The sequence below is a fragment of the Trypanosoma cruzi genome, genomic scaffold, assembly GCF_000209065.1.
Source record: "Trypanosoma cruzi strain CL Brener 1047053516455 genomic scaffold, whole genome shotgun sequence".
NCBI lineage: Eukaryota > Euglenozoa > Kinetoplastea > Trypanosomatida > Trypanosomatidae > Trypanosoma > Trypanosoma cruzi.
Window position 1 is genome coordinate 28747 of NW_001849413.1, and position 15753 is coordinate 44499.

At 49.2% G+C, this 15753-nt stretch overlaps 6 protein-coding genes across 6 annotated transcripts, besides 15 other annotated features; all 6 read right to left on the reverse strand.

Annotated features, from left to right (window-relative positions):
- Window positions 1-3174: a sequence feature (areas not merged during assembly with more than two copies in the genome that could not be assigned to a particular haplotype).
- Window positions 277-316: a sequence feature (A-rich).
- Window positions 443-714: a mobile genetic element.
- On the reverse strand, window positions 868-3372 carry Tc00.1047053509767.10 (neutral sphingomyelinase activation associated factor-like protein; the record flags this gene model as incomplete). The annotated part of the gene is made up of 1 exon (XM_812170.1): window positions 868-3372. One exon carries the CDS (start codon window positions 3370-3372, stop codon window positions 868-870), a length of 2505 nt encoding a protein of 834 aa, XP_817263.1.
- Window positions 3175-3355: a sequence feature (haploid, non-Esmeraldo-like haplotype).
- Window positions 3356-3642: a sequence feature (heterozygous, Esmeraldo-like haplotype).
- Window positions 3643-4602: a sequence feature (areas merged during assembly that could not be assigned to a particular haplotype. This can correspond to areas where the two haplotypes were merged or to regions with more than two copies in the genome that were merged during assembly.).
- Window positions 3670-3692: a microsatellite.
- On the reverse strand, window positions 3723-4751 carry Tc00.1047053509767.20 (hypothetical protein, conserved; the record flags this gene model as incomplete). The annotated part of the gene is made up of 1 exon (XM_812171.1): window positions 3723-4751. The coding sequence occupies one exon, from the start codon at window positions 4749-4751 to the stop codon at window positions 3723-3725; it is 1029 nt and encodes a 342-aa protein (XP_817264.1).
- Window positions 4603-9548: a sequence feature (heterozygous, Esmeraldo-like haplotype).
- Window positions 4912-6552, reverse strand: Tc00.1047053509767.30 (uncharacterized protein; the record flags this gene model as incomplete). Its single annotated transcript, XM_812172.1, has 1 exon — window positions 4912-6552. One exon carries the CDS (start codon window positions 6550-6552, stop codon window positions 4912-4914), a length of 1641 nt encoding a protein of 546 aa, XP_817265.1.
- Window positions 6593-6620: a sequence feature (AT_rich).
- Window positions 6640-6664: a microsatellite.
- Window positions 7301-7373: a sequence feature (A-rich).
- Tc00.1047053509767.40 (hypothetical protein, conserved) lies at window positions 7563-9932 on the reverse strand (the record flags this gene model as incomplete). Its single annotated transcript, XM_812173.1, has 1 exon — window positions 7563-9932. One exon carries the CDS (start codon window positions 9930-9932, stop codon window positions 7563-7565), a length of 2370 nt encoding a protein of 789 aa, XP_817266.1.
- Window positions 9549-9978: a sequence feature (areas merged during assembly that could not be assigned to a particular haplotype. This can correspond to areas where the two haplotypes were merged or to regions with more than two copies in the genome that were merged during assembly.).
- Window positions 9979-15753: part of a sequence feature (heterozygous, Esmeraldo-like haplotype) that runs on past the window's edge.
- Window positions 10038-10091: a microsatellite.
- Window positions 10162-12993, reverse strand: Tc00.1047053509767.44 (hypothetical protein, conserved; the record flags this gene model as incomplete). The annotated part of the gene is made up of 1 exon (XM_812191.1): window positions 10162-12993. The coding sequence occupies one exon, from the start codon at window positions 12991-12993 to the stop codon at window positions 10162-10164; it is 2832 nt and encodes a 943-aa protein (XP_817284.1).
- Window positions 13201-13230: a sequence feature (AT_rich).
- Window positions 13288-15663, reverse strand: Tc00.1047053509767.50 (hypothetical protein, conserved; the record flags this gene model as incomplete). The annotated part of the gene is made up of 1 exon (XM_812174.1): window positions 13288-15663. The coding sequence occupies one exon, from the start codon at window positions 15661-15663 to the stop codon at window positions 13288-13290; it is 2376 nt and encodes a 791-aa protein (XP_817267.1).

Below are 15753 nucleotides of genomic sequence, written 5' to 3' on the forward strand. Positions count from 1 at the left end.
GGCCCTTTTTACCGTCTCCCCCAGAACGCATAAATACGCACTTTGCACACTATCTTTGCACCCTCACAAAAAAGAAAGCCAGAAAAGAAGGAGCAGTAGCACACACATGTTGACGAGGCAGTGCGTCGTTTCCGGAAAAAAAACACCATGCCCCGACACGCGCAACCAGTCACACTACTTATTCGCAACACCACGCCAACACACACACACACCACAAAAGAAAGAAAGAGGGAAAAATTTCCAGGCGGCTGGCCAAACCCTGAGTTTCTCAATCATAGAAAAGAAAAAAAAAAAACAGATAGGAATAAGAAAGGAATAAATGGAATAAGAATGGATCCATCATATCCCCAAAGTTTAACAACAAGTAATTGCATATATACATCATCCATTAGCCTCAATTGTGGCCCGCTCACTCTATTCGGATTCGACACATATATATTTATTACTTATTTACTACTTACGAAGTGGCAGACTTTGGGGTCCTGCAGCCACAAGACCCCACCGCGAGAAGGGAATCAAAAGGGTGTGGGTGGCATGGCAAAATAAAATAAAAATTAACCAGCCGCTATCGGTTCCCTGATCCCCCAACGTCGTGTTCTTGCCAAAAAATCATAAGATAAAAAAGCGTCATAAAGAAGTGCATTCGTTTTATCAGGATATATAAATTAATTAAGGCAGCCGGCTCTCCCGCGATCACTCTCCTCACAAGCTCCTAGAAAAAAAAATTGTTTTTGCTTAGAGAAAGGAGTTCCGCTCAAAAAAAAAAAAAAATGAAAACGAAAAAGGGGCAAACGAACTTAAAAGATTTTGCGTGTGTTCGGTCAAAAAATTAGGTTTTCTTCTTTTTGTTTTTGTTTTTCCTTCGGTTCAAAAAAGAGCCGCAAGTGCACACATCCACAGTAGAATCAGCAATAAAAGCCCATAAATATTCAAAAACATGCAGCTGTCGTCATTTTTCTTTAAATTATTGTTCGGACCGCCAGTGCTAGGGACTGTGGCAGCACCCGAGGCAGTCTTCTTGGCCGACCCCGTTGCATTGGAAAGCAAGACAGAGACTTTTTCAGGAAACAAGACAGTATAGAAGTCATCGTCCTCCGGACCGAAGTCGTACTTTTTAGGTGAAGTGGGTGACGCACTCCGTGGCGTTTGCACAACTTCTTCAGGAAGACGGCATTGCAGTTCACTGGCACTCAATACTCGGTTGTACAACAATACGTTCCTCACTTTCACATGGCGGTTTCCCTTTTTTTCGCCGTTGTCACCGCCAAAGTAGAAGTGCGAGATATCGAGTAACCGTTCCTTACCAGTCGGCATCGTTTTCGAGCTCCCCAGCAACTGACCATTCACGTACACAAAGCTTATTTCACCGTCCTCTAGGATTAGTGCCACTTGGTATTCCCTCCTCAGTTCCCACTCGCTACCCTCGGCTGTTGCCTTCACGCCGTTAAACGTCACCTCCCACTTTTTATCCGCACTGTAGGAGATCCCCAGAAGCGTCGCCAGCTTGCTGTTGGGGCCGTTCATCTTCACGCCCATCAAAGGAATGGAGATGGTGCCACTCCCCGGCACCTCCTGTATAGACACCGTCGCCAGAAGAGTGAACTGGGTGTTTGCAAAGTAGTATATTTGATTCTGCCCCTGTGTTCCCACAGGCCACACCGCCCCTGCTCCAACGCCTTTGAAGATCGCACCACCCGAATTGGGTGTCACCTCCCCATGAACAGCTGCGTCTACCCCAAAGTACTCATTCTTCCATTGACTTCCATCAAAACTACCGGACAAAAAACCAACCAATCCATTCATGAGCATACGCGTGCTGCAGGCCCCGACAGAAGACAAACTGTCCTCGACAATCGAAAAACGGTACAGCTGTAAAACACGCTTGTCCATCTCTCTCCAGCGTATTATCACTCCCTTTATCAGCCCCAGCTGCCCAGTCAAGCGCACAGAAAAAATGCTGAGTTTGCCAGTTGCATCCCTACTCCCGTACACGGAAATCAACTCCTCACCCCAAGTATCTCTGTACAAAAGAGCGCTTTCAGTGATATCTTCGTCGGTGGAGGATATCGGCCCAATATCAGCAATGCGTCGTCCGTCACTTAGCCAAAGATTGAGTCGACCCCTTTCGTTATCCGTAGAATACACTGGCAGAGAAACGAGCAGAACCTTCTTTCCTTCAATCGTTGCAGAAATAAACCCACTCTGCACACCCTTCCCTGTTCGATTATGCGAGTTGCCCCACACGCGGGAGAGTGTCTCGACAGCCTCCGTCCAAGATTCCCCGTTGTCACCGGATTCGTACACCTTTCGATAGCCATCGTTGCATGAGATGATCATAAAAAGCCTCCCATTCGCCCACTCGACAATCACGGGAGCAAAATACCTACTAGGCAACCCCTTCGAAAGCTTCCAGTCTTTATTAGGACCACCAGAGTACAGAATTAGTGAGAATTCCTCTTTATCCTTTGTCCATCCGTTTATGGGAAGTACAAGTGAGCCGTCCTGCGTTAGGATACCTGTGCCTCCACTGGCAGAAAAATACTCAAGCGACCTCCCTTGAAACAGTGCAGCAATTTCAGAGCTCAACAAGCTGGAATTCCCCCAGGTAATTTTTTTATATTTTTCCTTGTCGCTCGCGTCCATGCTTTTAATTTCGCCAATAAAGAGCCAAGGGTACAGGCATTCTGATTTTGGCACAGCTCCCTCAGGTGATCGTGGTTCCTTCCCAGCATAAAGAAGAAGGTACAAGCTATTGTTTTTTGAAAACGCAGTAGGGTTAAAGAGGGAAAGTGCACCCTTCCTTCTCTCAGTACCCTCTGCATAATGTGTTTGTGGGTTATTCGCACTGGAGTCTGGTAAGGTCCACACCGCACCCCCTTCGGTGGGTTCAATGATTCTTGCCAAAACAGTGCTTGATCCATCTTCGTGGTCGGCTTGAGCAATGACGGCAATCATACCATTCACGTCAACAACGGATAGAGAACTGATTGCGGTAACGGATAACGCCGGAATCGCTACTGGGGAAGATACTGATTTGCTACCTTCTGCTGGGGCGGCTACTGCTGAGTTAGTTGCTTCTGGTGGGAGAGTTTCTTCTGTGGGATCATATTCATCCCCTGTAGCAGCCAAAATCATCCCAATGGTGAAACAGCTATCATTTTCTGAATCAGTGCCCTCAGTGGGTACAGCTCCACTGCCGCAGCAGATCATCATGAAAGGTAGAAGCAGCACCGTGAAAGTAAACACACGCCGGGACATGTTGGGCCTCTGGAGTTCACTCTCTCTTCCTTCCCTCCTCCTTCCGCTGGATCCGGTCACGCGGCGACGGTTGTGTGTACGGGGTGCCTTCACTGCAGCAGCACGTGAGAGCATATAAATATTTGTGTGTGGGCGGTGTGTGTGTGCTGTTGGTCCTTTCAGAGCCTTCAAATTTCACACTAGCGATTCGCGCTTGATAGTAACTTCCCTCCTAGCGTGCGTGTGAAAAAGTATGGAAAAGAGAAAACATGCCAAGTAAAGGGGTGAGACAGCAAGCACCGCCGCCCATCCACAGTGAGTGAAACCGTCAAAAAAAAATAAAAAATCTACGTCATATATAAGGAGTGAGGCCAAAGGCAAAAATATTAAAGTAGCGTTGAAATGCCAAACTCAAAAAAGAAGCAACGCCTCAAAAAAAAAAAAAAAAAAAAAAATGGGCATTTTTGAGCAGGGGAATATCATGTTTAATCTACAAGTTGTGAAGAATTGTAGAAAAACCTGTTGTGAATAATGTGCCGTCTCTGCGGAAAGCCTGTGTAAGGAAAACTGTCATCATACCAAAGCCAAAGTTCATACGGAAGCTCCTCTGGCAGAGTGTTCATTGAAAAAGGCCGCTCCGGTACCTTCAGCATGTCTGCTGTTGCTCTGTCCCGCTTGATCTTTAAATCCTCATCCAAATTCATCTGGCGCCCCGTCAGCCAACGTCCTCCGAAAAATACAAGGGGTACTCTTAACGAACGTAAAAGCACCCAACGGGGAACGGCTTGCAGAATCGTCTTTTGATGCTCATTGGATGTTTGACTCAAATGAACCAAAACCACGGGCTCGAGATCAAACACTCTGTGGGGCTCTTGTCCCGGCAGCACAGCGATGTGCTTAAAGTCGTTCCTCTCACTCGCGGGAAGCCATTTTAGGGATGTGTACCCAAATTGTGACCACACAGTCGAAAGTGAGCTCCCCACAACATGTGAAAATGAAGCTCCCGTCACGAAGTGTGTGTGCTGAAGGGTGTCATCAATAAGAAAAGGATTGGACGTCTCCTGCGCATTGAAAATAATGACAGTATGTGATGGTGAGGACGGGACCGCCACGGTTGCGTCCACAAGTAAAGCTGTTTCGGAGGTGTTTTCTCCGGAAGCAAAAAGAGAGGCTTGAGTGTACTGTTCCAATGTCGCCGCAGTCCAAGCAGGAGGTCCACCGGCAGCACCTGTCAACAGCATCCATTTGTTCATTTTATTCATCGGAAGCGAATGCATATGTAGCAGCGCGCGCTGCTCCCTCAAGGTGTACTCTGTGAAATAAAAGATACTGCGCTCTCCAAGAATGTCTGCCTTTACGGGGAACCCTCCACGGCACTGCAGCCTGTAATAGCTCCAAGCTTGTGTCCTCGAAAGCCACAACGCACTTTGGGCATGGATATGCTTCTGATGTTTGTGAAGTGTCTGCTGAAGCTCTGAAGAAGCAATGCGGTCTCTTGTCAAAGCCCACTGCATGTGAACCTTAAAAAAAAAAAAAACAAGACAAGAGCTGCAGTCATCTCCACAACCTTCACAACCGTAGAAGACCGGAAGCAACATCAGTAATCATTGCCTCGAAAAATTGAGCACGCAAAAAGCGTGTACACGAGAAAGAAAAAACAAGGGGAAAAAAACTCTACCTCATAAACTCTCGTGCAGTAAGCAACTTCAGAAGTGTCTCTTCTCTTCCAACGTACGACCCCAAGAGTAAATCCATGTTTCCTCGAAGATCCGGTCGATAAGAGAGAAGAAGTGCGGCGGCTTTGCTTCGACGCCATTTGCTCAGTGAGTGGCTGTCGTGTTCCGTCCATTGCGGGTTACGCAGGCCGAGCCGGGGACAAACACTGCTTAACGCAGAAATTCGGCATAGCTCGATGGACACAGACTGCAGCCATTTTGGCTTCTCCCGCTGGCTAAGACCCACCAATGAGGAATAGTAATACCTGGTGTCGGGTGTCTCAAGAGTGGAGGGTAGTGCCACCTCCAGCCAGGTATGCGGCGAGCTCAAATGAAGGCCAAGCGAGCGGAGTGTAACGATCTCCACATACTCTACCTCACGGCCCTCGTGCAGGTAACAAATAACAGGCGCTGCAGAAGCCAAGTGCGGTAGATGCGCATGCAAGTATCCCTGCAGTGCCTCCTGCATAGGGGTATGCCGCAAGTTGTACTTTAATGATAAAGCCGTGTAAAGTTCCGTAAGATTATCACAGTAATTCAACATTTCACTTGCAGTGACTGTGACTTGCCCCACAGCAAAAAAAAACTGTTGAATTAAACTCTCATGCAAGGCGAATGCCTCCTCAGGCATCGTGGCAGAAGTAGCCAAATGGCGGGTGGTCCCATTCACGCCACTTGCAGCGGCAACGGTGCCTTGGATAGAATCTTTTTGGGAATTCACAGGCACCAGTGTGCGTAAATTTTCCTCAATCCTCTCCTGAAGATTCATAATTGCCGCAAAACCCTCCTCTACAGTTCCACGCGCTTTCTGACGTGCCGTGGATAACTCATTCAAAAGATTTTTATTAACCTCGTAAATTGAAGAAAGCACCAATGTCGCCTGCTCTCGGTCCTGTGTATGCTGCTTCAAACGTCCCAGCGCTTTTTCTACAGCATCCTGTTGCTGCGTCAGTCTCGTCACTGCCCCCAGGACCTCCACGAGACACTCCTTTTCAAAATTTGAGGTATGATGCGTCAACTCGGCTTTCCATCTCTCCCAGGAGGAAACTATCTCCCGCTTCACGTTCTCCATCTCACGTACAAGAGAGAGTATCGACTCACGGTCAGGGCCTTTCGCATCCGACGGGGCGGCTGTTGGCACGGGTTGTGGGATTTCAGCAGGTGAAGCAACGTACTCCCTGCTGTCTCCAACCGGCACCACCTGTTCGTCTGCCGCCGCTGAATTCTGCTCCGGCACAGAGGTCATGCTCGCTGGTTCATTTGACTCGGTTTGCGGAGGTGCAATTTCGTCAACCTTTGACCCTCGCACCTCCTCTTTTACTTCCCGTTTTGGCGCTAACTTGAGACCTTTTCGCACAATAACGATAAAACTGCCGTCCGTGACACCAACGGCCTCGAACGGCACATCGGTGGGAAGTGGCTGCTTATCAATCTTGCGCTCCCGAACCGTGTAGAACGTGGCAGAAGAAATTTCTAACGGCACACCAATGGCCTCTGAGAATGCGCGGAGTTGAGCGGCAATCGTCTCCGCCTTTTCGAGCTGCACCCTCTTCGCCGTGCGTGGGCCGGCAGCTAACTCAAACACCCTCACGGCAATCATCTCGTGTTGTGGATGCCTACGCAACAGCAACAAACAAAAGAAATTTTAAAAATATATAAAAAATAAAAGGGAGCCACTCACACACACAGAGAAAGAGAAAGAGAGAGAGAGAAACGGGGGAGGGAATTCAGGGAAAACAATGCAGGAAACTGAGGTCCCAAAACGGTACTCAACACATCATCGCGAGAAGAAGTTATTGAGGTTCTTCGCATGAATGTGCAGAGAAACAAGGCGGATCCCCTTCCAAAACGCCGCCCTGCTCCACCCCACGTGGCGATTTTTACCACATCGACAGACTCCACCCGACCCCGCACCTCTACAGCTGGCGTCTGCGGGAAATCAGACTGGAAATGACTGCGTGCTTGCGGAAACCGTTGACGATCACAGAAAAACAGCTTTGAGGAGGCAGTGCAAAGTTTCTCGCAGAAGCGGGACACAACGCCACGAAAATTAATTGCCCTGGCGCGTCGGCTCTGCTCACACTCCACAAAAGTTCGGGGAGAAGGCCGTGGCCTACGCGGAACACTCTCCTCGCTGTATGAAAGCAGCAGCAATACAAGAATACATACGATGAGGCTAGGGAGAAGCAACAGTAATCGTCGCTTTATCTTCAGTTTTCTATTTACGACATGGATGCCAAAAATAAAAGGAGAAGGGAAATAACAACCACAACAATGGAGGGAATTCACACCGCAGCAAGCAGTGTGATCAATGGTTACGCACATGGGTCTTTTGGCTCTGCCAATACAAAAAAAAAAAAAAAAAAAGGAACAAAACAAAAGGGAAGAAGAAGTAGAAAAGCAAAAAAAAAAAAAAAAAAACCAGCCAAAAAAATGCACCCTCTCCTGTGGTCTTCTCCAATTGATATGCTGCTTTCATTTTTATTGCTGCCGTTGTTTTGTTTCATCCACGCCTTTTAGTTCCTTTTGATATTTTTTATTACACGACGGGGAAGTAACCGGGTCTTCAACAATGGCATGCTCCCTCACCACCCTCATCACCATCCGTGTTCATGCCAATCCTTGCGTCACTTTGGGCGCCACCGAAGCCTCTGCAGATGGGGCCAATTCACCTGCATACTGCAGGGCAACCTGTTGTTTTCTTTTATGCACCCCCTCAAACTGACTCACGGCGGTACAAATAGATTCCCATAGCGTCCAGAAGACGCAACCGTGGACACTGTTGGGGTCCTGGGATTTGCAGCATGCCTCCATTACCATGTGGGCCCTTTCCAAGTTGCCCGTGCGTTTCTCCACGGCTGCCCACCAGAGCGCCACCCGCTGAATAAATGAAGAGCTCAGATGTGGCCGTTCCAGAAGCTTGGCACAGTACTCACGGAGCATTTGACTCCCCTGCAATGTGAGGGTGACGTCCAGAACGGTATCTACAAGACAAAGCAAAAAATTCTCCGCATTGCCATAATTTCTTTGTGCCACATCCAGGCAGTCTTGAGCAACCTTCACGGCGGTGCCCGACAGTCCAAAACGAGACTCCAGAGCAGCGCAATTGAGAAGAAACTCCACCGAGGCCACCGGACATGAACGCAGAGTGAACGGAACCACTTCAAAACCCAGCCGTGTAAGCTCACGGAGGCGGTGAAGCGGCAACTGCTTCCCAAACGAAAGGCATAAACAGCTCAAGTATTGCTGCAAAGCGTACAACATTGCCAAATGAGCGTCTTTGAAAGCCACAAGAGCCCGCTCAAACTCACGAAACGCCTGATGCGTGCGGCCACTATGCCAAAGTCGACCAGCCAAATAACACGCACTCTCCACTGAGTACGCAGAAGATTTATTATACAGCTCGATAACTCGCCCTAGTGTTTCTGGCAACTCGCAAAACGCAACGTCTAAAACTAGCATCCAAGCACGAGGATCCTTTTGTACATCTGATATTACCGCCCCCTTAGCCAATCCCCTGGATCGAATACCGTTGAATATGTTAACTGCCTGAAGATTTGAAAGGAGTTCGGTCAAACAATTCTCTCGAGTAGAGGAAAGGAGCATAAACTCAACAAATAAGCCCATCAGGAACAGGTTACTGCTTGTCGAGGAAAAGGAAATATGCCATGCGGCCTCCTTTGCAACAGCAATGGCCTCTTTCCCGCAATCCGTATCCCAAAGATAGCGCGCGTAGGATTCAAATAACTGCGCCGCATCCACATCCACCAGTTTTAATCCGGATGTGCACTGCGCGATGGCCTGTCGGTAGAGCATAACCACGTCGTTATGAGAGGCTCGATTATCACAAACCATTTCTCGCAGCAATTCCACTCGCTTCAGCCACATGGTGGTGTCGCGAAAGTTTTCTCTAAGCTGAACCTGATTCAATAGGAGTGCGTGTTGATGATTGAGGCGACGCAGGTGGGTCAGAGGGTCACGCGTGTCACCGCAAAGCTTTTCCAAAAATTGTTGGTATCCCTTATCACTGAGGGCCTGAATGGATGGATCCATCGCAAGGGAGTCAATGATCTGATCTTCAAAAGCCACAGCCATGCTAAACACTCTTGAGAAGATCGTGGCGTCATCGGCAGTTTCAAGAAGTGCCCAAAGCGCCTCTCGTGCCATTGCGAAATCTCCGTGACCAGACAAGAACACGGCGTGGGAGATCTTTAACTCTGCCGGGGAGGCACAGTGCTCTGCCGCCACATTCAACAACTTTTCAATTTTTGCAACGTCCCCTGAAAAGCGCAGATCCTTCGTCTCAAGGGCAAGGCGGACCGTCTCCCAGAAGGTCGTGTCGCTCAATAGATCCTCGTGTGGACTGCCATCCGTAAGGAACACCGCACACTCCGTAAGAAACTCACTCGTGCTCCCCTTTTCCCACAACATGAGGAAATAATCCCGCTGGTTCGAAGCACGTGAGTCAAACAAAAGGTATAGCCTCCACAAGTATTTGGCGGTCTCCGTAGGCACATGAGGCAGCCGTGTCCAGCGCTTTGCAAGCTTCCACACACGATGATGCTGCGTCACCGGAAGGGCCCTCAGCGCCCGAATGATGGTGTGCCTTATAAGCGTCAGACGCGGAGGCACGGGTGCGTCCATAAGAAACTCCAGAAAGGATACCCATAGAAGTGGCATCATGGGCAACTTCTCAACCGCCCGGTCATAAATGTTCCGCAGCGCCCTGAACCACTCATGCAACGAGGACAGCTCTCTTGTGTTGTCCCTGCGATAGGCAATGTAGCTCACCCACAGTTTATACGAAAATCCATTCGCCCGTATGGCCCGCTCGTAGGCAACGTTCGTGGCGTTGGCCTTGGCCGCCGCACTCTCGTGCTCCGAGAGTTGAATGGCGTCAACGAGCCGCAGCCACGTTTTAACGAACGCCGGGGCGCGCAGCACCTCCAGTTCGAGGGACTCCACAGCCAGCGACCCCATCCGTCAAGCAACTCCTAAACACCCACAGCGACATCATTTCCAGAAAAAAAAGAAAACGACAGAACAAAGACAGGAAGAAAAAGAAAAAACACTGGATTGCAGTAGGAGACACAGACAGAAAGACAGAGAAAGACAGAGAAGAAAAAAAAGACAAGAACACCAATAATATTTGCCCACCAACCAGTGGGAGCCAAAACTTAAAGCAGAAAAAAAAAAAAGTGTGAAGTCGTCAACGGTAGCCACTCTTTCGAACACGCGAGAGAATTCTCTGAACTTCACCCAATGAAGCCGTCAAGAGCCTTTCCGCAAAGTCCTCGGCAGACATTCCACTTTGCAGAACAAACACCGACGTTTTAAGAAACGCAACGGATGGCGCAAAAGAAACTGCAACAAGGTGCTGTGGCACATCACCCACTGCTGATCCTGCACGAACCGACGTCACCGCAGTGTCGCGCAGTACTTTTACCGGATCGACATCCCCACCCGCCACATTGCTGCCGCACAATCCCACAAGTTCATCCGCCTTTGACAAAAAAGTGTAAATCCGCTGACGGTCGGCACTGCGCAGTGAGCGGCGGATGGAGCTCCATATCGCTTTGTATCCCATGCCTTTTATGTCTGCAAACTCGCCAACCACAATAACCGTGACGCCAAATCCAAGTAGAAGAGTCTCCTTCAAGTCATCCAGTTCATATTCTGCCGCACGACGAATCAAAACATTTCTCACACGCTGGCTTCCTCGGAGACGGTAGTCCCGTTCCAATCCCAGGCGTGTGATGGCATTGCACATCGTTTTGCAGCCGGAGCCAGCACACCCCGTCACGGCAATCAAATGCGTAAAAAGATAGGAGCAGCGAAGATGAAAAACAAGACAGACCGCCCAGAGTGCGGCAGACTCCAAAATAATCAAAATAGCCGCATTCTCCAACGTTGGAGTAGAGACACTAAACAGGGGATGGACGAGCTGATAAAATTTTTCAAACTCCATACATTGATGAAGGCTTCTGAGGTGTTGTAAATTTGACACGCCACATGTATTTCGAAGGTACCGAAGGACATGTGTAAACAGTGACATCTCCAATGAAATGAGGGAGACATCGGACGCAGGGGCTGTCTTTCCAAACACACCCAAAAGAGAGCATAACTTCTCCCTGTACTTTGTGTCATTCAGCCAAGGAAGCCCTTGTTGAAGCTTCTGCTTCCACGTTGCAAGGTTTGAGAGCAAACTCGATACCGCCCGCTTTTTGTTGTTGACATATTCTCCAAGTATTTTCCCAAATACCCCTTCCCTCGCAGAAGGAGCCTCTATGGGAATAGGATTCATTGCTTGCGAGGACACGCCGGAGTTAGACACTTTGGCTGCCACATTGGCCACAAAACTCAACAAATTCACACTCTGCTTCTTTGTAGCAAAGTGATGCGCAATCTCACTAATCCTGGCAAGAGCCTCAATCAACTCCGTGGAGAATTGTCGCCCAGGTTCAAATCTGCGTGGCTCCTTCGCCACTGAGGTTGTAAAAAACGGCTCAATAACGATCGCGCTATCAATAAGATTTATTGGCTTTGAAAATATCCACGCATAAGGTAATTTGTTTCGATTTTCAAGAAATAGCAACTCAGCAACATCCTCAGGAACATCAATGGTGTAATTCGTGTGGGAGGTGTACCCCATATCCGTGAGAAGCGCAAAGTCCACTTGCAGACGCTGCAGAGGCTTCCGTCGCGTAGCAGACTCCATGCTGACCATTTCCAGCAATGAGAATGTGGCATCTATGCGCCGTGGAGCCATATTTGTCACAGATATCGCTGTCGGCCACCCACCGTGCGACGAGACACAGATCTGCGGCCGATATTGCAAATTGGCACCGGCGATGCGGAGACACACCATAACGCCGTCCTCCACCGTGTGCTCCATAGCCTCAATCACAGGCAACAGCAATGTATCCCCCCGTGTGAGAAGCAAACGACTCAACACACGGAGTTGTTCGGAGACATCAAGACTTTCGTGGCACTCTTCCTCGCAAAGCGTCTCCACGCCAGAGCAGCGCGTGCGCAAGTAGTGACGGCCTTCTTGAACATCTAAAAGAAGTCCACAGCGCACACCGAGTGGTGTGTTGAGCAGCAGCGCTGTGTCACTGGTTGCCTTCCCCTTCCCCTCCTGTGTTGCAGGCGGGGTAGTTTTGTAGCCACTGGAAGGGTCAGGGGCATCCAAAAGACCCGTGTAGTACAAGAAGTTGCCGCTAAACGCCAAGGTGGAGGCGAGAACGAGGGAATCCTCAAAAAACATACGCCTAGGAGACCCATACGCAATACAAAAGACGCGCGCTCTCAGCCCGGTAATGGATTCCGGAACCGATGCTATAAATAAATGCGCTGCCAACGCAGCCGATGACCCCATTTCACCAATACCACAGAAGACCGCACATGCCTCCTCCTTTTCCAAGAACTCCACAACCCCGGAATGGCGCATTCTCTCCCGCTGCTTCACAAGAATCTTGGAACACACAACAAAGTAGTACACAGTTGAAGAGGTAATCGGTAGGGGTGGGTCGTTGTAAATAGCCCTCACAATAATACAAGCAAAACTAGATTCAAGCATACACACGGACGATATAGTCGCCCTCATGTGATCTGATCCATCAGGGATCGCCTCGATGCACTGCACACCATTCGTGGAAAAAAGAAGGCCGTCAAATATGCAGCGGCATTCCATAGATTGTTTGTGCAGCCACGGCATTGCAATTGTCTCCGCAGCGTCAATCGTACAGCTTGTCGAACCGCACGCAACCACATCCCCCGAAATACTGGCATGGGCAAAAATGCGGAGATTGATCACTTCGTTGGGATAAAATACTTCAATGACAGCGTGACAATATTTCGTTGTTCCTGAAAAACGTTCTTTGCTTGGGCTGTGACTTGTTGTCCACTCCACCTCGTATGTCCAAAAGAGTGTGTGGTCAACTTCCGTTGGTGAATTTGCAAGGCGTGGGGGGTCCCAGCAGATAAGCACACACGTCGGGTAGACTGCGCATACAACAGGCTCTCTCATTTGAAAGGCCATGAGGGACAAGCCGGCTGTCACCCTCCACGGCTACAGCAGCTTCTCCCCGTATCCTAGCAGGTAAAGAAAAAAAAATTTAAAAAAGCAACAATCTGCAAAAGAAAGCAATAAAATAAAAAAGCAAACAAGGGGCAAAAAATATTTTTATTCATATTAATATGAATGTCGATTGATTTATTTATTTACCCACGCATGCACACAAAATGCATAATATTCTTTAAAAAAAAAAAAAAAAAAGCAGGAACCACAGCGGCCCCACACAGGTTGCTTAAAAGTAGGTTGGCAACTTGGATTCTATTCCGTAGAGAGAAGATTGGGATGCACCACGTGCAACTCTGCACTGAGCTCCAACAAAATCCCACGGTAGTGCGCAGTGACTTGATATGACGTGCCAAGAAGAACAGGGATGGCTCTGTACACCATGAGACTCGCCACATGAGCATATGAGACCATTTCGTCAAAATCCCAATCGACAGGGCTAAAGTAGTGAATAAAAGGCTCATGGAGCAGCAGTAAGCCTTGTCTCGCACACTGTCGGAAGACGTCATCATCACGCAGGAGCAGTGCGACTTGAATTGTCTCCAGCCATAAGAGAACCACCAACTCCACCACATCACAGTACAAATCCAGTGGAACACTTAACAGCAGCTCCAGTCGCTCCCTAAGACGCAATCGAAGGGAATACAATATGACAATCGGAATCCACTCATCCACAGGAAGACCAGGCGAATCCGTGGACGCCATTAGGGGGACTTTTTCTAGTAAAATACCACGGCTCTTTGCAAAATCCTCAAGAAAGTTGTCGATGACAGTTTCCACATTCTCATCATGCACCTGAAGGAATCGCACGAGATGGACCATCAGCAGCGGCGATTGACAGGACTCCAACAGAGACTGTACCAATGAAATAAGAGACACCGTCCCGTCCCGTTGCTCCACAAGGCGGAGATACCCCACCCACACCTCCGCCAACCCAAGAGCCGAATGCATGGGTGACCTCGTAAGGATCTGATCCACCAGCTGCGCGTCGGAAGAGAATGCATGCATGAGTGAAAGATGCACACTCGACCGCATGCGTTCTGTCAATGACCAATCAATACCTGCGGAGACACATAAGTCAATTAGACCCAAATGCCTCGATAAAAGCTGCCCGCACTCGTTATCTGGAAAACAGGGAAACCCATCGCCAAGTGTAAATGAGACATCGGAGATGGAGGCCAACGGAAGAGCACTCGCGCCATCCAATCGCCTTGTCTTTCGAAGCACAACAAGAAACAAATTTAAGTTCTGCAATGCAAGCGGCAAAAGACAAATACGACCCGGCAATTCCAGTACTGCCTCAAGAAGGCCCACCGCTGCCTCGGGGTCGGTGCGGGCCACATGGATGCACGAAATGGCAATCATGTACGCAACGTATCGCGCCGCCACCTCGCACCACTCTGTCTCTTGGGGAGAAAATATGGCAATTGCCGCCTGATCAGAAATCAGCTGAGCTGACGAAAGACAAACTTCAACACAATCTGAAATCGAACATCCGGACTTCATTAGCGCTACGAGGTAACTGAGCCGGATAAATGGCGATGTGGGAAACAGAGCAACCCCACGAGTGGCCAACCAAAGTAAACGATCGATTGTCGTCCCCGCAACACGCATAAGGCAACGCCATGAGAACGAATCTGCATGCTGCTTAAAAAGTGCGGTTGCCTGGACAACAACATCAGCATTTGAGTGAATCATATGTCCCCATAATGTTTTCTCCCTTGAATCGCGTAGAAGAGACGCCACGTGCTCTAGTGACATGATTGGCCGTGGCAGAAGGGGTGCCTCCCACGTGGGAGACTCCTCGTCTTCCAAAATAGCCGCAGCCCATCCAAGGTTTGCAACGTGGTTAATAAGATCTCTTTGTATCCGTACGACTTCTGCAAGGTCCTTCGCTGCCTCTATCAATACATAAAACCTTGAAAACATGGATGCAGCGTCACATATGCTGCTGTGCCCCTTAATACACGTCGCAGCGCGAGCAAAGAGCTCCATGCAACCAAGTTTCGCGTGTTCCAACTGATCTCGGTGCCAGTAGGGACACGCAGAATTCATGCAACGATTCCCCTCCGTCTCCATCAGACACATCTCATCAAAAAAAACAGGCTCGGTCACCTTCTTGAGCGGCATCGACCCGCCCTCGTTGACCGTAAAGAGCGGTGCGTACTTGGAAAAAAAACGTTCTCTGGTTTCCTCATCCGCCGTGAAACACGACATTATTTCTCCCCATCCGATAATGCCAGTCACACGAAGAGCGCAGGAAGAAGACTGAAGACCTTCTACACCTGAGACAGCCTGAAACTCCTGCCTCCCAATGGTTTTCTGTACAATCAACTGATCCCCAACGCGTTCGTGGACATGGCGCAGGTTCATCAGCCGCCTTTCCTCCTCATTCATCTCCTCCGCGATTCTCTGGCGGCGGCGATCCAGATCCTCCAGATGTCTTTTCTTTTCCTCCAACAACTGCTTTCTGCGAACCGCCGCGCTCTCCATCTCGGTGCGCTGCCTCTCTAAAAGCTCAAGGCGGTCCTTCGGCGAGCTGCTCAGACGACCGCGGTCCATCAGCTGCCTCTTCAGCGCAGGATGAATCCAGTCTTCCGGCACCCGAGTCTTGGGCGGTATCGACTCCATCACTCTACAAAAGAGACATACTCACAGAGAAGAGATCAACAAGGGAATAATAATAATGTAATAGAAATACATCCGGAAAAGTCGTTGTTG